The following is a 17,025-nucleotide window of genomic DNA, read 5'->3' on the forward strand; positions in this document are numbered from 1 at the left end:
AGAAACCTGAGCCTCGTGGTGCTCCAAGCTGGAAACCCTCAGGAAAAAATTGCCTTTGTCTCAGAAATCTTCCAATAGACAAAAAAATGAAGAGAGCAGGAGGGAAAAAGCCTCTCAAACAGAGCGCATCACTAGTGTTGGAATATTTCTGATGGACAGATGCTGGAGCAACATCCCTGCAAAATCAGAGCCAGAAACAGCTACAGCTGCAGGAGAGGCGCACAGTCGCGTTATGCCCTAGGTCATCGGGAAGGGGGTAAGAGGGCACAGCTTCCTTAGCCCCCAGCAAATCCACAAATAAGAATTTAAGGCTTTGCACCACACGTGGTCACTCTGTGCAAAGTGAGAATGAAGTCACATTTATGCTGTGTTAATAGAAACTTTAACACACAAAAATAATAAAAATCGGGTCCTAAGTATTTTCTGAGATACAAACATAGCTAGTGGGGGGTTTTCACGTAGGCAGTCCCGAACTGTGAGAGGAAAAAACTGGAAGCAGCTGGGACTTGGAGAACCTGTGCTTTACTTAAAGTACTGTGGGCCTTACTGCCATTCTACAAACCACACGTCCTCTAGCTTCAGAGTGTCTTCACTGTTTCATAACCTTAAAATCCCAAGCAACCTAGGAGAGCTTGCCTGTGTTTATTTATGTTGCTGATGGGCTTTTTATAGTGATGAAAAACATTCAGGTTCACTGCCACGCTTAAGGTCAGGGTGTAATGTTCTGATCAGGAAACATCCTGAGAGGCTGGCAACCTTGGGAGGCTTCTTGCACGCTGACGAGAGAGGAAGAAGCTGTTGTTGTGGGACGGGAAGCCCCGCGTGCGCGTTCTGGACAGGCTGTTCTTACTGACAGGCCCAGAGAGGGGAACTTGGAGTTACCGCCGTGTGGTTCTGTAACCCCACACAGAGGGATGGTGACTGAGGGTGGGGAGAGAGTTACTAACATCCTGCGGGCCTGGGAGTACAGGCAGGCAGGAAGCAGATCTTTTGGAGGCAGAGAAAACTGGAGCAGACACATCTGTTCCGGGGACTGCAGCTGTACCCAGCTAACAGCGATGGGCTTGCTATCTGGCTCAGAGAGCAGCCAGCGTAGCTTGTGATCCCGCTTAAAATCGAGCTGGTCTCCAAGGCAGGGCTGCCACGTGCAGGCTGCCTGTTAGGAGTGGCCCCTGCTCATGCTGTAGTCCTGAATCAACCAGCACAATGGCTGCTTTATCGGGGTAACTCCTCAAATGCTGGCATGCTCCAAAAGTTTTCAGAGAGTCCTTTTCTTTTGTCTGATGGTTCTTTTGATGCTGGTTTTGAATACCTTCCATATCACGGGTGAACTCTGGAGAAGTCAGAGACAACAGGTGATGTTTCATCTCCCTCACCAGCACACTGTACTGAGGCTTCCCCTACAGAGTTATCACTTGTGTTACTTTGCTTGAAATTCAACCCAAGGCATGGATAAGCCTTAATTTATTTTTTTTGGTGACAGAAAGTACATGCTATAGACCACACATAGGCTACCTGCACAGAAAGCTTGGAGAGCAGAAATCTCCAAGGATCCGTCTGAATGATGAAAGTCGAGGTAACTGATGTGAAAGAAGAGCCCCTGATTTGTAATAGCCAGGGATCTGGGCGGCACCTGATAAAAAACTGTGTGACACATACCTATGTTCTGTTTGCAGTCATGCCCATAAACAGGTTCTTCTCTGCCACGTGCGCATGGGGATGATTTGCACAGGAAGCAGGAGAGAGCTGCCAAGCAGGTATACTTAGTAAATGTGGTCGCTGATGGTAGAGCCAAACAACTCAGCAGCACATTCCATTCCCAGCCCCTGGACGAAGCAGGGGTTTTCCAGAGCATGCCGCGGTACTGCATCAGAGGGGACTCGTGCATTTCATCCCTGATGCGTTATGATTTTATTTAGAACACGCTTCAGCTCCCCAGCCTCCAGGCTGCAGAGGCAAGGTGCCAGTCTTCAGCAAGAGAGGGGGAGAGCTATAAATAGAACAGGCTAGGCCGCTATGGGCAGCTCTTGGTCTGCTTAAGTTTCTTGTTTAGCATGGGAGAAGCAGAAATTCAATCTGCTGAGGAGATGAAGCATAGTACAGGCACTGGCAGCAGCTCTTCTCTTCCAACCACTACCTTTCAGTTTTTAGGTACACAGAAACAGCCACTCACCTTTCCTGAACAGGGGCAGCACTATCACTTGTCTACGCTTTCCTCTTAGTTTTTTGCAAACTCTCACCATGCAAGGCTGTCACTTTTCCATGAAACAAGCTACTCATGAGGGAAAACCATTCCTTCATTCTCAAAGTAACAAATAAAATGAATCCCATAATTAAGCACCTAGAGGTAGCACAAATTTAATCTTTTTTGAGGCCCACGGAGCACTAAGAAGTGCTGTTTTTTAGGTTTTGTTCTTAATTACCATTATCTAGGCTCACTAGGAGCTCTCCCTGAAGTTGCTTGTATAAGGAAGGGAAAATTGCTGCTGCAGGCCAAGTATGTAACAGAAAATACCACCGAGAGCCTGGTCCTGCACTTGCAGTTGTTTGGTTTTGCTCACAGGTACCTACACTGAGAGCTTTTTCTTCCCTCACTCTGTACTTCACTCAGAATTGCTATTAAAGAGAAAAAACATTTTCCACAAACTTGTGCTGCCCAGTGTACCTTTCAGCGAGTACAAAGCATTTGCAGGACAAAGCAAATGAAGCTCATCTTTAAACAATGCATTTTAACTCAAGTGCTTGAACTGATTCTTTGAAGTTCAGATCCCAGCTTTCCGAAGAAATCTGCAGCCAAGATTGCAGAGCAGTGGTTCCCCATAATCCCTCCCACCCAAGATGCACACTAAAAGGGACAACATTTAAAATAATTTCAGGATACGCTCTCACTGTTATGCTATGTATGTAAGCAGATGGGATTACTTGTGTCACTTACTCTTACTTACTCTTTTACTAGAAGTAAACTTTTGTTCCAGTTAACTATACCCAAGAGAACTCTGTCTCACTTGTATTTAGCTGGAATCTTCTAAGATCAGAGGCAAATTTCTCAGTCCAAAGCTAGTCCCCTTCTGCCCCACATCTGCAAGACAGGGCCAACTGACAATGCACTGGCAATTCCGAGTCCTGTTTCTCTTAAATTTGTGATTTAGCTATCCCAATGCCACTTTTCAGACTGCTATCCCAATGCCAAGCCATTATTGGGGGGGGGGGGGGGGGGGGGGTTTAGATTTTGGAAAGCTGGTGAGACATGTAATTTCTTATTATAAATACTTGTAAAACAGTAATAGCATACAAGTATAGCAAGGTCCAGCGTGGATCCATCAGCACATTCGGACCGACCTCGCCCTCTAGCACGTGACTTGCTGCAGCAGTGAACTCACCAGCCCCCCAAACAGAGAGGTAGCTTTGTAAGATTTCACGGCTATCCCCCAGCAACTTGCGCACTCCTCACAGTGCAAGGTTTGTGAGTTTTCATCTCTCCCACTACCTCATCCTGGCTTTAGTGTCACCCTTCTGCCACAGCTCCTCACCTTTTGGGTCAGTTTCAGCTCACCTTTCCAATTTCAACAGCCTTTGGCTTCCACACGGCTTCTCCCACTGCCACTTCCTCTACTTTAATCTTCAGTATTTTGCTCTTGCCTTTTCTTCCTGCATCTTGCCTGGAAACCAGCTGGTGGCAGGACCAGCACAGACACAGCCCTGGTGCCTCTCTCCCTGCCAAGCAGCCTCTAGTTGTCAGGAGCAGTCAGCAGAAAGCCAGGCAGGAAAAGCAGCGCAGACAGCTCACCTGGATTTGTCAGAGCGCAATTCCTCATTCCAAAGCCTGAGAAAACTGAACTTCTTCACAAATGGACACAAGGGCTCTTTTGCTGTTGGCATGGACAAAGTTTACATTTTTCACCTCAATCTGTTTTCAAAAACAGTTGAATACTTTTACCTGAAACTTGCATTTACACAAACAAGGCCAGACAAAGAAAGCGACCAGTGAAATGACTAACGCTTGCTGAAATCAGGAAGCCCCCCACCACACACACACAAATAGAGGCTAAGTGGGTGTGCCTGTTAAAACAGCTGGCAGCAACATACACGGTTAAAATCAGAAACACACCGTGAATAAGAGGAATTACAGAGAGTTCAGGTGCAACTACAGCACAAAGCTACTGTGTCACAGCAGGTTTTGAAGAAATACTGAATGTTATTTAAAAAAAAAAAGGTAGTGATTTGGCAAGCTTATAAATTTTCTTTCAAGAGGGAGGTTAAGTTTTAGTAACTTTTGCTGCAAAACGATGAACTTCTAAGTATTACAGGCTGTTCTTGTAAACCGACAGAAGTCTATTCCTTCCCTACATCTCCAAATGTTTGAATAACATATTTTGTTTATATCAAGACAACACTCCATATAATTTTATTTGTAGAATACAAAGTTAAAAACAGATATAAAATCAACAGAACATAAAAACTTGTTACAAAACCAAACTAAAATGGTAAAACAGTGCATTTTGCTCAATAGTTTAATTGCAATACGATCTTCAATAAGAAGTCTACTCAATTAAACCTGAATATTTTAGTATTCATTATAGTTTCTATCATGTATTAAAGAACTCTAAGTCACTTTAACAAATATTCTAATTAACAAGCACAAAGAGTTCCTATGGGGAGCACACAGTAGTTCCCATTGCATGAGTGCATATGGACAATACTATATGCAGAAGAGCCAGACCATTTAACAAGCACCAACAGATTTGCGCTGCGGTTAAAATGAACACAAGCAATTTCAAGTTATCGCTGAAGTTACAGGCTGCGTTAACACAAAGGCACATCTTGTTTTAACGTAAATTCACATTTCCAGAAGGTGGAAGTTGCGTGCCCAGGCCGCTTCAAGTCATCGCAGCACAATCAGCCAAACAACTCTAAGTGCACGTATCTGAACTTTCAATAGAAAGATCTGGTTTCTATTTCTTTAATCCAGTTTTAATAAGGGAGAAATTAAATTAGAAACAGGAGGTCTCTCCCTCCCATATTTACAGACTGCAAACTATATTGCTTTCTCATCAGAGATACGAGTTTTCCTGTCAGACTTTGTTAAGCTTGGTAACTATCAGTACCCTCACAGTTTGGTCAAAGGCACCACAAACACACAGCCCCTTTTTGTCAGGGCTCCAGTCTAGGCTAGAGATCGGCTGCGTTGACAGGGTCACGTTCTGCAAGAGGCTGACAGAACCTGCCACCCCCATCTCAGCTCCTTCAGAATCCTTCTTTGAGCGCTGAGCAGGGTACTCGCTGGCAATAAGAAAAGTAAAACACGCACTTAACATTTACCGACACAAACACATCGTCGTCATTTTGTTTGCAAAAGACCACACAAAAGAGGCTGTACTCAAGATAAGGCAAAGAAACATCTTCCAAATAATGAGCCATCATATCTAGCTATATCCATGCTACATCCTTAGCAAATATTTCATGACAAAACAATGAGGTAGGAAGTTCTGAATCCTGCCATGTCTCTCCTATAGCCCTTTATTTTTTAACAGTTTGGCTTTTGCCATGGGCAAGAAAATTTCATCTCAGAGCTACCCCTCTGAAACCTAATGCGCCCACTTCACATTCGGGATGATTAAATTATTTTGCTACAATAAGACATTAGGACAAGAATCATTACAAGTCCAGGCTTTCAATATTTTTCAAAGATGCAACTGCAACCATACAAAAACTTTAAGAAATCTATTTTCTTCCATTTATTACCATGTTAACTGACGATATAATTAGATCTTGAACATGTTACAAAAAGTGACAAGGGCAAAATTCACCTGTGCTGCTGTCAATCTCATTCTTTTAGGAATCAATTCAGGATTCCAGATTGAGTACTGACACCAAAATCACCATTTCTACCGTACTTGTAAGCAATAATTTTAACTTGATATTCTGAGCTTGGAAGCAGGACCCCGCTCATCATTTTCAGGAAGGTTCCTTCTTAAAACAAAAAAACGTTGTTTTGGTTTCTTATTCCCCCTGTTGTAGGCTGGAGAGTGATCACTTACTATTTCCAGAGATGAAGGCTCCCAGCTCCTCCGCTCGTCATAAATATATCTCTGTTCTGTGGTAGGTGCCGAACCTGCCATATGGTGGATTTGTGGGCCTAATAAAAAAAATAAAAAATAAATTAAAAAAAAAAACAGCATTGTATAGAAGCCATTTACAGATGAGTTTCACAAGGACACAGACTCTTAAACAGGAGTCGCTTGTACGAGAAGACCCCATCCTTCTCACGGTGGACACTGAAACATCCATTCTGAGGCCCCTTCCCCTCCTCCTGCCAGTCCCCACACAAAAAAGGCCAAGTCAGGTCCCCAACGCGCCCCATTCCTCTGGGGAGATAAGGTGGCAGCGGCCCTACCAAGGCCACCAGGGATACTTCAGCTTCTTGGGCCATCTGAGCAAAGCTGAACAGAGGTGAAATGGCGGCAGTTCCTCTGGAACCGTTCTAGAACTACTTGATTCCCAGGCTCTTAAGTGACATGGTCACCACAAGGGGAGTTTCAGTGTCTGACATCTCTTAAAATCATTATTGCAAGCGAATGTACTACAAACACTGTGCAAACACACAACACACACACCTACAATTCACATTTATATTTCAGCCAGGGCACAGATCATCGCACAGCAACAGAAATCACCTGAAGAAAACCCCCAACACTCGTAGCCCGACCTCATGCATATCTGCCTACAAGCATCCAAAAAGAAAAACTTAGATGCAGCTAAGGAAAGATAAGAAATTCCACTTTTATATTTTGAGTATTACAAACTCTAATTCAGCAAATAATTTTGTGTTATCTGATCAAAGTACTTCCAACATCTGATCTGCTTTGCCTGGTGATGTGGAAAATAGGAATTTAAAGGTACTAAATTGAAATTCTTATTTTTCTAATTTAGGCAGTCCTGGAGAACTTAACCACAAAAAAAAAAATTAGTTTAAGTTCTCCACATTCAAGAGCCTCCAGGCCCCTACGTCTCCCCTACATATTCCTTTCGCTCACCCTCAGTATAGCAAGCCAAAAAGATTTGGTTCTGAAGAAAAATAATGATTTCTGTGGCTCATACGAGGTCTTGTGACAGCAAGATAAAACAGCATTTGCAGTGGGCTCACTTTATTTTTGGATATATTTAAGATTTGAATCCGCACGCTCATTCTACTTTGATATACTCCTCCAATACACAAGACTCACAGACTAGGGGCACAGTTGAGGGCAAAAACTTGAAACTGCAACAGGACCCAAAGACAAGAGAAGCCCCAAAATCCAGGTATAAGAGAGGAAGCCTCGGTGAGCACTGGCAGGACAGACAGGAGCCCTTTTGCTGCTTGCAGCTGGGCCACACCGGCCACACCACTGCACAGCTTGTTCCCAGGAACCTGTGCACCTCTTACCTACCAAAGACAGTAATTTTAAACCTGCAGTGCTTCCAACAACTTTTGCAGCATATATTGCAAAAGTTTGTCTTGTTTAAGAAGTTATCTGTCTCCCCATACCTTCTCTGAAACAGAAGCAAAGCCTTTAGTTGGGTGCTGAGTCCTCATATCAAAAACGTGAAATTTTCCCTCGAGTGATGTAGCCACTAGCTTGTTCATATTTACATCTTTTCTGTCAAACTCCACACTGCAAACCTGGAAATGCATAAAAATAAATGTATTCAGCCTTCAAGTTAGCTACTGCTAAAAATAATATTTTTTGTGTGATTTGTAAATCTCTGGTCATCTTTACAACAAGATCACCACCAACTTGGACTTAACAAGATCACCCAAAAACACGGATACACTGAAGCTGGAACAAAACCCTATTTTTATGGTACCTTACCCCATTCTTAATGTTAGTCTCCCATCGTAGTGACATGGTTTTTAAGTCAAACAATTTAATGTCCCCATTGTCGTATCCAGCACAAACAACACGCTCCTCTTGAGTGTAAGCGTTACCTGGACACAGAGACAGAATTGGTTAGAATACAGAAACCCTCCTCAGGCTATAAATTTCAGATCTTTTAAGTCTGCAATTTCAACTACATTTACGCCAGAAAAATATTACTATTGGAACAGTAATATTGAACAAGCAGGCCAGTTTTCTAACCTGAAAGGTACAGAAAGCACAGCTTCAGAACTGGCAGTCTGTTTCTTTAAACAGCGTGAACAAATTCTTACTCCCCTGCCAAGCACTGCCTAAATTGCACAGACTGCTTCAGCTGCTATAAACCACACTCCCCAGGCAGGACAATGGCACCACAGCACAGAGCAGTCCAGCTGTTCACTAAACGGCCCCTCACGCGTGAAGTGTTTCAGGGACAAAACTCTTCTGCGGACACGGGCATTTAGGGAGGCCCTGAGTGTTACGGTAGCCCTCAGACGCACAAGCACAGAAGCCTGCCTCCAAAACCTGACTCCCAGCAGACAGGCTCAAGGAAGCGCATCAGCGCCTGGGAGAAGTTAGCCTGCATGGACAGTGCGTAGCTCGGGATGGACCTGGCCTTGGCTCAACCACCAGGAACTCAAAAGCAAGCAGAAGAAAGTAAGAGGCCGCTTTTCTCTCCATTAGTCAAAGCAGAAGACAAAGGTCTCAATAGCAAGGAGCATTATAGCTGGACTTTCTTGCCAAGAAATGTCATCTCCCCACTATCAATTTTGTTATTATAATCCATGTACTTATTATCAGTTTGTAAAACTTACTGCCTGAGTCTGGAGGCAGAAATGGAGCTAATCCAGAAATACCAGCCCATGTACTACACAAACAGCTTGTTCTCTTCAAAGGAAGAATGCTGAGCCCAGGCGAAGCATCTCTGCTGTCTTTAATTAGCTCCTAGCTTCAAGGATTTTCTCTTAAATTAATGCCTTAATGCTTGACAGTTGGAATTATGCTACACCAGTGATCGGCTCTCCGTGCACTGCAACAGTTACAATGCATTAGGACAAGGTAGCTTGTCTGCTTTTACATTCCTAGACACAAAAATTTTAAATTCCTACACCTAGGACTGTAAAAGTACCTAGGGATAAAGCGTGCACAGCTTATCTGTGAAGTGATTGACCAAAGACTGTAAAAAAAATTAGGCCAAATCCAAATATCACAAACATACATCTTTTGAAAAACACATTAAAAACAGGTAATTTGATAATGTTGAAAAATAAAACCTGCTACTGACTCGTCCATACAAATAACTATTCCATAACATCTTGAAATAGTTTGATAATTGTCAAAGCACGGTCACATTAGAGGGGAGAACAGTAATTATCTGGTACCTTACCAAATGCTACTGTCCAGCAGTCTCTCTTGCTCTCTCCCTGAACAGGCTCCATATTAGCCACAGGAGTGTCTTTCTGCCTTGGGTCCCACACCTTCACAGTCCCTGTAAAGCAAGAGAGGGGATTTTGTATTAAGGACACACTGCACTCATTTTCCCAGGAAAGGCCTTTGCTCTTCGGCCTGGTCATTCAATGCACAGGAGCATCTCTTTAAATTCCAGAAAGCCAGACTGGTTTAGTGGATAGAAAAGCAAAACAAAACAACAGAAACAAATGAGAAGTACGCTAAGGATGTATGTTCTCTAGCTGGTATTTTGTGTTTATTCTGCTTTGCATTCCTTCTGTCCCACGCTCAGTGACAAGAGTATCTTTTGCTTCTCTATAGCTTCTAAAAGAATTAGAGATCACTTGTCCCAAACAAGATTCAAAAGACAGACTTCATACAAGAACCAGTTGCAACAGGTTTGTAACCAGTTCAGATGGCAGACTGTCCCCTGCCATCACAGCTTGCAGGCTGCTTTCTTGGAATAATTGAAAAGACTTGTAGAGGTCACTAACTCACCATCTCGACTGCCAGTCACAATTTCTGGTGCACCTTCCCCAATTCCTAAGCCACCTACACCATCTATACTGTTTATGATTTCCTTATGACCTTTCACAGAGTACACTGGTATTTCAGGAGCTTCTAAATTCCTAGGCAAGAAAGAAAAGAACAAACAATATGGCATTTACCTTAACAGTCAGGATCTGTATAAAAATTGAGAGGAAACATGAGCACAAAAGTACGTGAGCTCGAATTAATTCTGGGAATGAAAAACAGGTGTCAATGTTATGAACGCTTTTTTGATTCCTTTGGCTGCTTCTTTAGACGGGTCTGAAAGCTTTTGGTCAGGTCTGGATTTCTCCATTTGTAAAAACAGTTGTGGATTCACCACAGCAACCCTCGGGAATGAGTTTTTATGCTGGGCTCAAAGGAAATCACGCTACGGATCAAAATGCTCCCATTAGCTTTACTTCCAGTAAGCATTTAAGGCGACCTCTCATCTATCCCAACCTAGCTGACAGCTGGCCTTCAGAGGAAGTTAGCATCCACCTCTGGGTTTCGCCGCTCTTTCCCACTGATTCTCATCCTTGGAGAATCCCTCATGACGCTGTATTTTTAATCTCCTTTCAAGGAGGGACTAATCATAGAATCATAGAATATGCCGAGTTGGAAGGGACCCGTAAGGATCATTAAGTCCAACTCCTGGCACCGCACAGGTCTGCCCAAAAGTTCAGACCATGTGCCTAAGTGCACAGTCCAATCTCTTCTTAAATTCAGACAGGCTTGGTGCAGTGACTGCTTCACTGGGGAGCCTGTTCCAGTGTGCGACCACCCTCTCAGTGAAGAACCTCTTCCTGATGTCCTGCCTAAATCCACGCCATTCTCAGCATTCCATCAAAACAGAACCTATAGTTAGCTCTTTGGCAAATTAAACACAATAGTATTTTTTTTTTAAAGTGCTTTTTGGACCCTATCGCTTAATTAATGATTGACTTTCTCTACAAAAATTTATTATACAAACCACTGAGGGACCAGGAAAACCCATCAAGACCATAAAATGCATGCAACAGAGGCATAATACTAAGGCTGAACGCAGCCTCTTACAGCCGTGCACCCACGCAGCAGCCTCTTTTACAGGGAAAGGGCCTCGATGAGGTGCTTGTGAACACAGGAGGGGCAGCACCGACCGAACCGCTGCGCAGAACCCGTGTTTTCTGGGGAAAACAGGCAGGTCGCCGTGCGGCTGGCACGGACGAGGCTCGCTTACCACACGTTGAGGCTCCCCCCGAAGTCCCCGGTCGCCAGGTATCTCTGCTGCAGCGAGGCGGCGCCGAAGGTCCCGCATTTTATGGGCTTGGCCTTCTCGATCTTGCGAGGAAAGGACACGCTGGGCTCAGCGGGCTCCCCTGGGGGCCGCCAGCCCGGCACGGAGCGCGGCTGGAGGGGGAAACAGGCGCCGGGACCCCGGGACCCCCCCGCCGCCCCCTCAGCGCTGAAGCGCGGCCGTTGCCGCCCCCCCCGCCCGCTCCTTTCCCGCCGCTCACCTCGCGCAGCAGCTCCAGGCGCCCGGCGCGCAGCTCGTACAGCTGCACGACGCCGGTGCCGCGCGCGGCGCTGCCCAGGCAGAGGAGGCGCGCGCTGCGCGGCACCCACTTGCAGTCGAACAGCGTGTAGCTCAGCGCCTGCTGCACGTGCGCCACCACCTGCGGCCGCTCCGGCCCCGCCGCCGCCGCCGCCATAGCGCCCGGCGGGAAGGGGCGGGCCGGGCGCGGCGGAAGCGGCCCCCTCACAGCCCCTTTCCGGCGGCCGGCCGCGTGCGGGCGGGCGTTGCGGCGGTTGGGGCGCTGAGTGCGGCTAACGGCGGTCTCCATGGAGACCGAGGCGGCGGCGGCGGCGGCGGCGGGAGGGGACGGCTTCACCTCAGCCACCGGGCGGCGGCGGCGGCGGCGGCGGGAGGCGGAGAAGAAGGGGGAGGATGAGGAGATGGCGGAGCCGCGGCCCCGCAAGAGGCCCGCCTTCCCGGCCCTGCCCGCCGAGGCCCTGGGGGTGAGCGGGGACGCGGGGCGGGCTCGGCCCCGGGGCGGCTTGAGGCGCCCGGCGCGGCGTCCTGACGGCTCTGTCGCGACAGGTCGGCGGCGGGGAGGTGCGGAAGGTGGCCGTGCCGGCTAACAGGTACACGCCGCTGAAGGAGAACTGGATGAAGATTTTCACGCCCGTCGTGGAGCACCTGCAGCTGCAGATCCGGTTTAACCTGAAGACGAGGAACGTGGAGATCAAGGTGAGGGGGTGCGGGGGGGTCCTGGGATGCTCCCGTGTGGAGCCCGGCGGTGGGCGCCGACATCCCGGCGTGTTCTGGGTGCTCAGCGGCTTCGCCTGGCTGAAAAACCCGCACCGGGGCTCAAAATAAACTTGTTTAGAAGCAAGTAGTTTGTACAAGTAAAATCTAAAAGCATTAAGGCTCTTCTAGAGGTGGCCTGTGTAAGCTGGTGTTTTTTTGGGGGGGACTTTTATAGAACATATACTTGAAAATTAAGGAAGAGTCACAGTCTTTGCACTGAACATGATTTGTAATGTGTGTTTCCCAGACATTGCGCTAAGTGCACATGTGGCACTTAGGAGTCAGCTGACTTTTGAGGCGGCCACCAAAACTTTCAGTATCTCTGGTTTCTTACAGAAGATACAGGAATGTAGGTTAATAGTGTTTTTTGTGAGTTATCCTGCCTTGCTTTTTCCACTGTTTGTGACTCACTTTTGTTTCTCACTTTTCCCTGCTGGAATCTGCAAATGTAGATGCATGCACAATTTTTTCCCCTGGCAGAGGAAGACGTTGGCCAAGTTTTAGGACAAGAAGTGAAAGAATGCCACCTGACAGCAGATGCTGCTGCCTCTGCTAGGGTGAAAAAAAGTCTAAAACTTAAAAACAAAACAATTTGATGCTTTGCCAGGTTGGCTTGTTCATGTTTCAAATATCTTGTTAATCTTTTTATTATCCCATATGTTTTATTGAACCTGTCCATGTTTTGTAATCTGCTGAAACATCTCAAGGCTACTGTCCTTAAAATAACTTCGCCTCAAGTTGTCTCCCACCATCGTCCATCTCTTCTCTCTGCTGTTCTGTGGTCTGGGTTTTGTTGTTTTGTTTGTATTTTTTTACACAACATAGAAGGGGCATTACCTCAGTGTGTCTTTTTTATGGTTAGCTTTCTTATCTTAAGAATTTTGAAGTCCCAATCCTACTTGCATGTTCTTACTTTGCAAACTTAACTTTGTGTCTTGCAGACTTGTCAGGAGACAAAGGATCTCAGTGCTCTAACGAAAGCAGCCGATTTTGTGAAAGCATTTATACTTGGCTTCCAAGTAGAGGTGAGTCCCCAGCAGCTGGATTGGGAGGTTGGATGAACTTGCTTGAAATCTTTGGCCTCTCCAGAAATTGTATTAAGAAATGAAAAGCTTCAGGGTGGTTTCCTATAAACAAGTTCGTTTGAATTTATGACTGAAGTGGAAGGCTAATTTCTGAAGCTAATTCAGAATAAAAAGGTAGTCTTCAAACAGCACACAAGTAAAATTGTGAAATGGAGGAAATACCTAGTAGTATACGAGCGTTCATTTTGCTTTAGTCCAAGCCAATAGTCATTAGTGTTCAAAACTCAAACTTTACTTGGAAAAAACAAAAACCTTTTGTAGTACCGAACAGTCAGGTTGTTGTTGTCACAGGCTTATACCGACTCTGGTAGTAAAGGTGGGTCTGGGTAAATGTGGTAGGGTCTAAGCATTTGTAGGGTTCTCTACATATAAGTTTTTATTTCTATTGGAAAGAAGCTGATCTAGCTTTAGCCAATTGTTGTTTGAGACATCAAATAGAGAAATATTGTTCACGTGATCTGTTGAGAAAGAAAACATAAGCTTGCCCTGTGTTGTGGTGCTGTAACACTCTTGCTGATAACAAATCTCTTAATATTGTAGGATGCTCTTGCTCTCATCAGATTAGATGATCTTTTTCTAGAGTCATTTGAAGTTACAGATGGTAAGTGGCTTCTGCTGATGTTCCCGTAGTTGTGTGTACCATCTGCGAGTTCTTGCTGTCTCTTTCCCTGCTCCATTTGTGTCATTTATCCTTGTGGATCAGGAAAACCTTCATGTCAGTACATGAAATTATTGTCTAGGTACAGGAGGCTTGAAGTAATTGTCATTTTTTTTAATGATTTCCCAAGAAAATGCTCCAACTCTTCATCCTTAGAAGTATAGCACTTTGTCAGATTGTCCACTGATATGACTCATTACAGAAATTATTTTTTTTAACATAAAGGTCACATGGAGTGCTTTGGGGAATATATACAATTTTTAATTTTTTAAACTGGCTCTGTTCCTCCGAGTATTATGACAGAGAGGTAGGAAGTAGGCATCAAAGTGTTTGTCTTGCATATTACTGGGACTCCATGGAGCTGGCTTCAAGGAGAACAGCACCTACACTTGATCTGCGTAACTTCTACTCACGTTAATTGTGTGCTCCTGCTTGGTTTCTTTCTTCAATGTTAATTGCCCTGTAACAAAGGGAATGCCTTCCATTGCCGATTTCTCTGACAGACCTCACGGTCACTTATCACTGGATGTGATTTTTCCCTTCTAGTCACACGGGTGAACATAGGTAATATTTCAGCAATAGTAAAATTGCCTTAGTATTACTTAAAGTGAGTTATTTCAGTAACTTGAACAAGGGAAGCATTACAGAGGGATATGTACTACTGCTGTTTTACCGTTTTGTTCTCATTTTAGTCAAACCTTTGAAAGGAGATCATCTGTCAAGAGCAATAGGGAGAATAGCAGGGAAAGGTGGAAAAACAAAATTCACAATAGAAAATGTAACAAGGACACGAATAGTTCTTGCTGACTCGTAAGTATTGACTTCCTTCTTTCTAGACAGTATAATCCCTTAACTAATCTATCTTGTCTTCTAGGAACCACCATGGTTCAAGTTACTGTAAACTTTGGTAGACGACCAATAAGACAAATGATTTAAAATAGCATTTTTAATGAATGCTAATTGAGTATTTGACCTTTTGTTATGGGAACAATGACACCAGCTCATCTAGCATTGCTTCCACACTGTTGAAGAATTCCTTCCTCTGAGTAATCAAAGTTGAACCCGCCAACCCTGCAACATTTTTTTCTCCTAAAGCTGCTATAGCATTAAGCTTGCAAATTGTAAAAATCTATTTCTAAAAAGATTTAGAGGAGGACAGGTTCTATGGTGTAGTTTAATTACGGCTGTGGAAAAAGTAAGTAGTACACTGATCCAGAGTTCTGTGCTGACTTCTGAACTCCTGCTTGAGCTATGTGCTATTAACTATGCAACCATGGAGAATCTTTTCCCCCATTAACATTGCTCTTTTTTTTTTTTTTTTTTTACAGGAAAATTCATATTTTAGGATCTTTTCAGAACATCAAAATGGCACGAACAGCAATTTGCAATCTAATTTTAGGTAAGTCCTGTTACTTAACCTTCTCCATTACAGGAGAACAGATTCTGCAGTTTCAGACTGCTTTCTGGGGGGCTCCAGTTATGCCCTGGTGTGTCCACACCTGCTTTTGGGGGGTGGAGCTTGCTGAGAGATGTCCGCTGCACTTGAGAAGGGTCAGGGGAGGATACTGGGAGGGGAGCTCTGCTCATTCTCAGTTTTCTTCCCCTTCCTTTGGCCCAGGGCTTGGTTTCTGGCTCCAAAGCCCTCTGCATGGTGCAGAAGGAAGATTTTTAGCCTTTTGCTACTGCTGGTGCATTCCCTGAAGGGTTCAGTGTCAGGGAGCAGTGCTGTTTTGAACGCACTGTCAAGGAGCATTTAACAGCCATAAAGCGCAGTAAAGTGCTTGGGGCTGCTCTGCAGAACTGATGCCAGCAGGACTGAGGCAGAGCTTGCAGTAACCAATGAAGTAGCTAACCATGAGCGTCCATCTTACCCCTGGGCAAGTTCTCTCCACTAACACACTTAAAGCATGCCTTAAAGCATGCCGACAGGGGAGCTGTTTCTGTAACATGCATTACCATGTTTGCTGATTCAGTTTGTGCTTTCTTCTGCAGGAAGTCCTCCATCAAAAGTTTATGGCAATATCAGAGCTGTGGCCAGCAGAGCAGCTGAAAGGTTCTGAGGCGCAGTGCAGCTGCTTTACCAAGGACTGGGGCTGGGAAGCATGCTCACCATATGCACAAGCTGTGCATTCATGGGGGCTGCAGAAGTGCTCAGCCCTCTGCCTTGGAAGCCCAGAAGAGAAATGGGACTGTTTGTGCAATCTGACTTTCTTCAGGCACACCATCTGATTTGAACAGTCTTGGTGTTGAATAGCCATTAAAAGCTGTTCTAAAACAGTTGTGTATCTAAAGTGGTATACTGAAGTGTGAGTGCCTGACTTGACTTTATCCTCAAACCAAAACACAGCTGACTCTCTTTATCCAAGTATTAAGAGACTGTTCACAGTACATCAGAAAGCCTTTAAGTTTTGAGCCAGAACTGATCAGCATAGTTGAGCATTCACAACCACACATCATGGATCAGCATCTTCCCTAAGGAAAGGTCAGCTAATGCAAAGTTTAACAACAGGCTGCTGGAAGACTGCTACTGCTACAACACTGTCACAGAAAGAAACTGTATAAAGACTAAGAGGTAAAGAGCTTATTTGCACTTGATTCTAGAATCTGCACCTACCAGGATTCTTGTTCTGTCCTCACAAATGATGCGTGAGGGCAGCCTAGTGAGGCTGAGAACCTCCCCGTATGGATGCTGGGTAGTGCCCGGGACTGGAGCACCACCAGCTGTTAGTGCTGGACTTCCTGCCTCTTAAAATGCTGCATGCAACAGAACAGGGAGCTGCAGTAACCATACTGAGTCGATTTATTACACAAGGGCCCTTTTCTCCTGCCTTCCACCAGCCAAACTTGTTACAGATCTTGCAAAATAACACAGCTTAGGTCTGTGAATCAAAACAGAAAGTGAAATGAGATTATCAAAAACATTAACGAGTAAGCATTTCTTTGTCCACATGAACAGTGCAGCACTTTATAGCCCAGCAATATTTTTACAGCTGAAATCATTCAAGCCTTCAGCTCCTGAGGTTTAAGACTTGCTGAGTTACCTAAATCAGTTACCTTCAGTTACCTCTGAAGTCTGAGCTATAGAGAGGAAAGAGCTTCCACTTCAAACAGCTCAAGGTA

General features: G+C 44.9%; 2 protein-coding genes across 2 annotated transcripts; one reads left to right on the top strand and one right to left on the bottom strand.

Annotated features, from left to right (window-relative positions):
* Window positions 1-4,389: 4,389 nt before the first annotated feature.
* On the bottom strand, window positions 4,390-11,695 carry DNAAF10 (dynein axonemal assembly factor 10). Its single transcript, XM_035553020.2, has 8 exons — window positions 11,369-11,695; window positions 11,092-11,192; window positions 9,843-9,973; window positions 9,283-9,384; window positions 7,851-7,966; window positions 7,526-7,660; window positions 6,039-6,136; window positions 4,390-5,280 (listed from the first exon to the last, which is right to left on the bottom strand). The coding sequence occupies exons 1-8, from the start codon at window positions 11,693-11,695 to the stop codon at window positions 5,073-5,075; spliced, it is 1,218 nt and encodes a 405-aa protein (XP_035408913.1). The 3' UTR covers window positions 4,390-5,072.
* On the top strand, window positions 11,694-16,182 carry PNO1 (partner of NOB1 homolog). The gene is made up of 7 exons (XM_035553032.2): window positions 11,694-11,870; window positions 11,953-12,102; window positions 13,104-13,187; window positions 13,788-13,848; window positions 14,598-14,715; window positions 15,234-15,304; window positions 15,898-16,182. The coding sequence occupies exons 1-7, from the start codon at window positions 11,694-11,696 to the stop codon at window positions 15,963-15,965; spliced, it is 729 nt and encodes a 242-aa protein (XP_035408925.1). The 3' UTR covers window positions 15,966-16,182.
* Window positions 16,183-17,025: the final 843 nt, after the last annotated feature.

This window comes from Cygnus atratus, chromosome 3 (assembly GCF_013377495.2).
Source record: "Cygnus atratus isolate AKBS03 ecotype Queensland, Australia chromosome 3, CAtr_DNAZoo_HiC_assembly, whole genome shotgun sequence".
Classification (NCBI taxonomy): Eukaryota; Metazoa; Chordata; class Aves; order Anseriformes; family Anatidae; genus Cygnus; species Cygnus atratus.

Excerpts from the sequence above, each read along its gene's own strand:
- DNAAF10 (XM_035553020.2), bottom strand. The coding sequence starts at position 11,695 with ATGGAGACCGCCGTTAGCCGCACTCAGCGCCCCAACCGCCGCAACGCC. Across the intron at positions 7,967-9,282 it reads CTGCTGGACAGTAGCATTTG|GTAACGCTTACACTCAAGAG; the intron begins GTAAGGTACCAG and ends CTCTGTGTCCAG. Across the intron at positions 6,137-7,525 it reads TTGCTTCTGTTTCAGAGAAG|GCCCACAAATCCACCATATG; the intron begins GTATGGGGAGAC and ends TTTTTTTATTAG.
- PNO1 (XM_035553032.2), top strand. The coding sequence starts at position 11,694 with ATGGAGACCGAGGCGGCGGCGGCGGCGGCGGCGGGAGGGGACGGCTTC. Across the intron at positions 12,103-13,103 it reads CGAGGAACGTGGAGATCAAG|ACTTGTCAGGAGACAAAGGA; the intron begins GTGAGGGGGTGC and ends TGTGTCTTGCAG. Across the intron at positions 14,716-15,233 it reads CGAATAGTTCTTGCTGACTC|GAAAATTCATATTTTAGGAT; the intron begins GTAAGTATTGAC and ends TTTTTTTTACAG.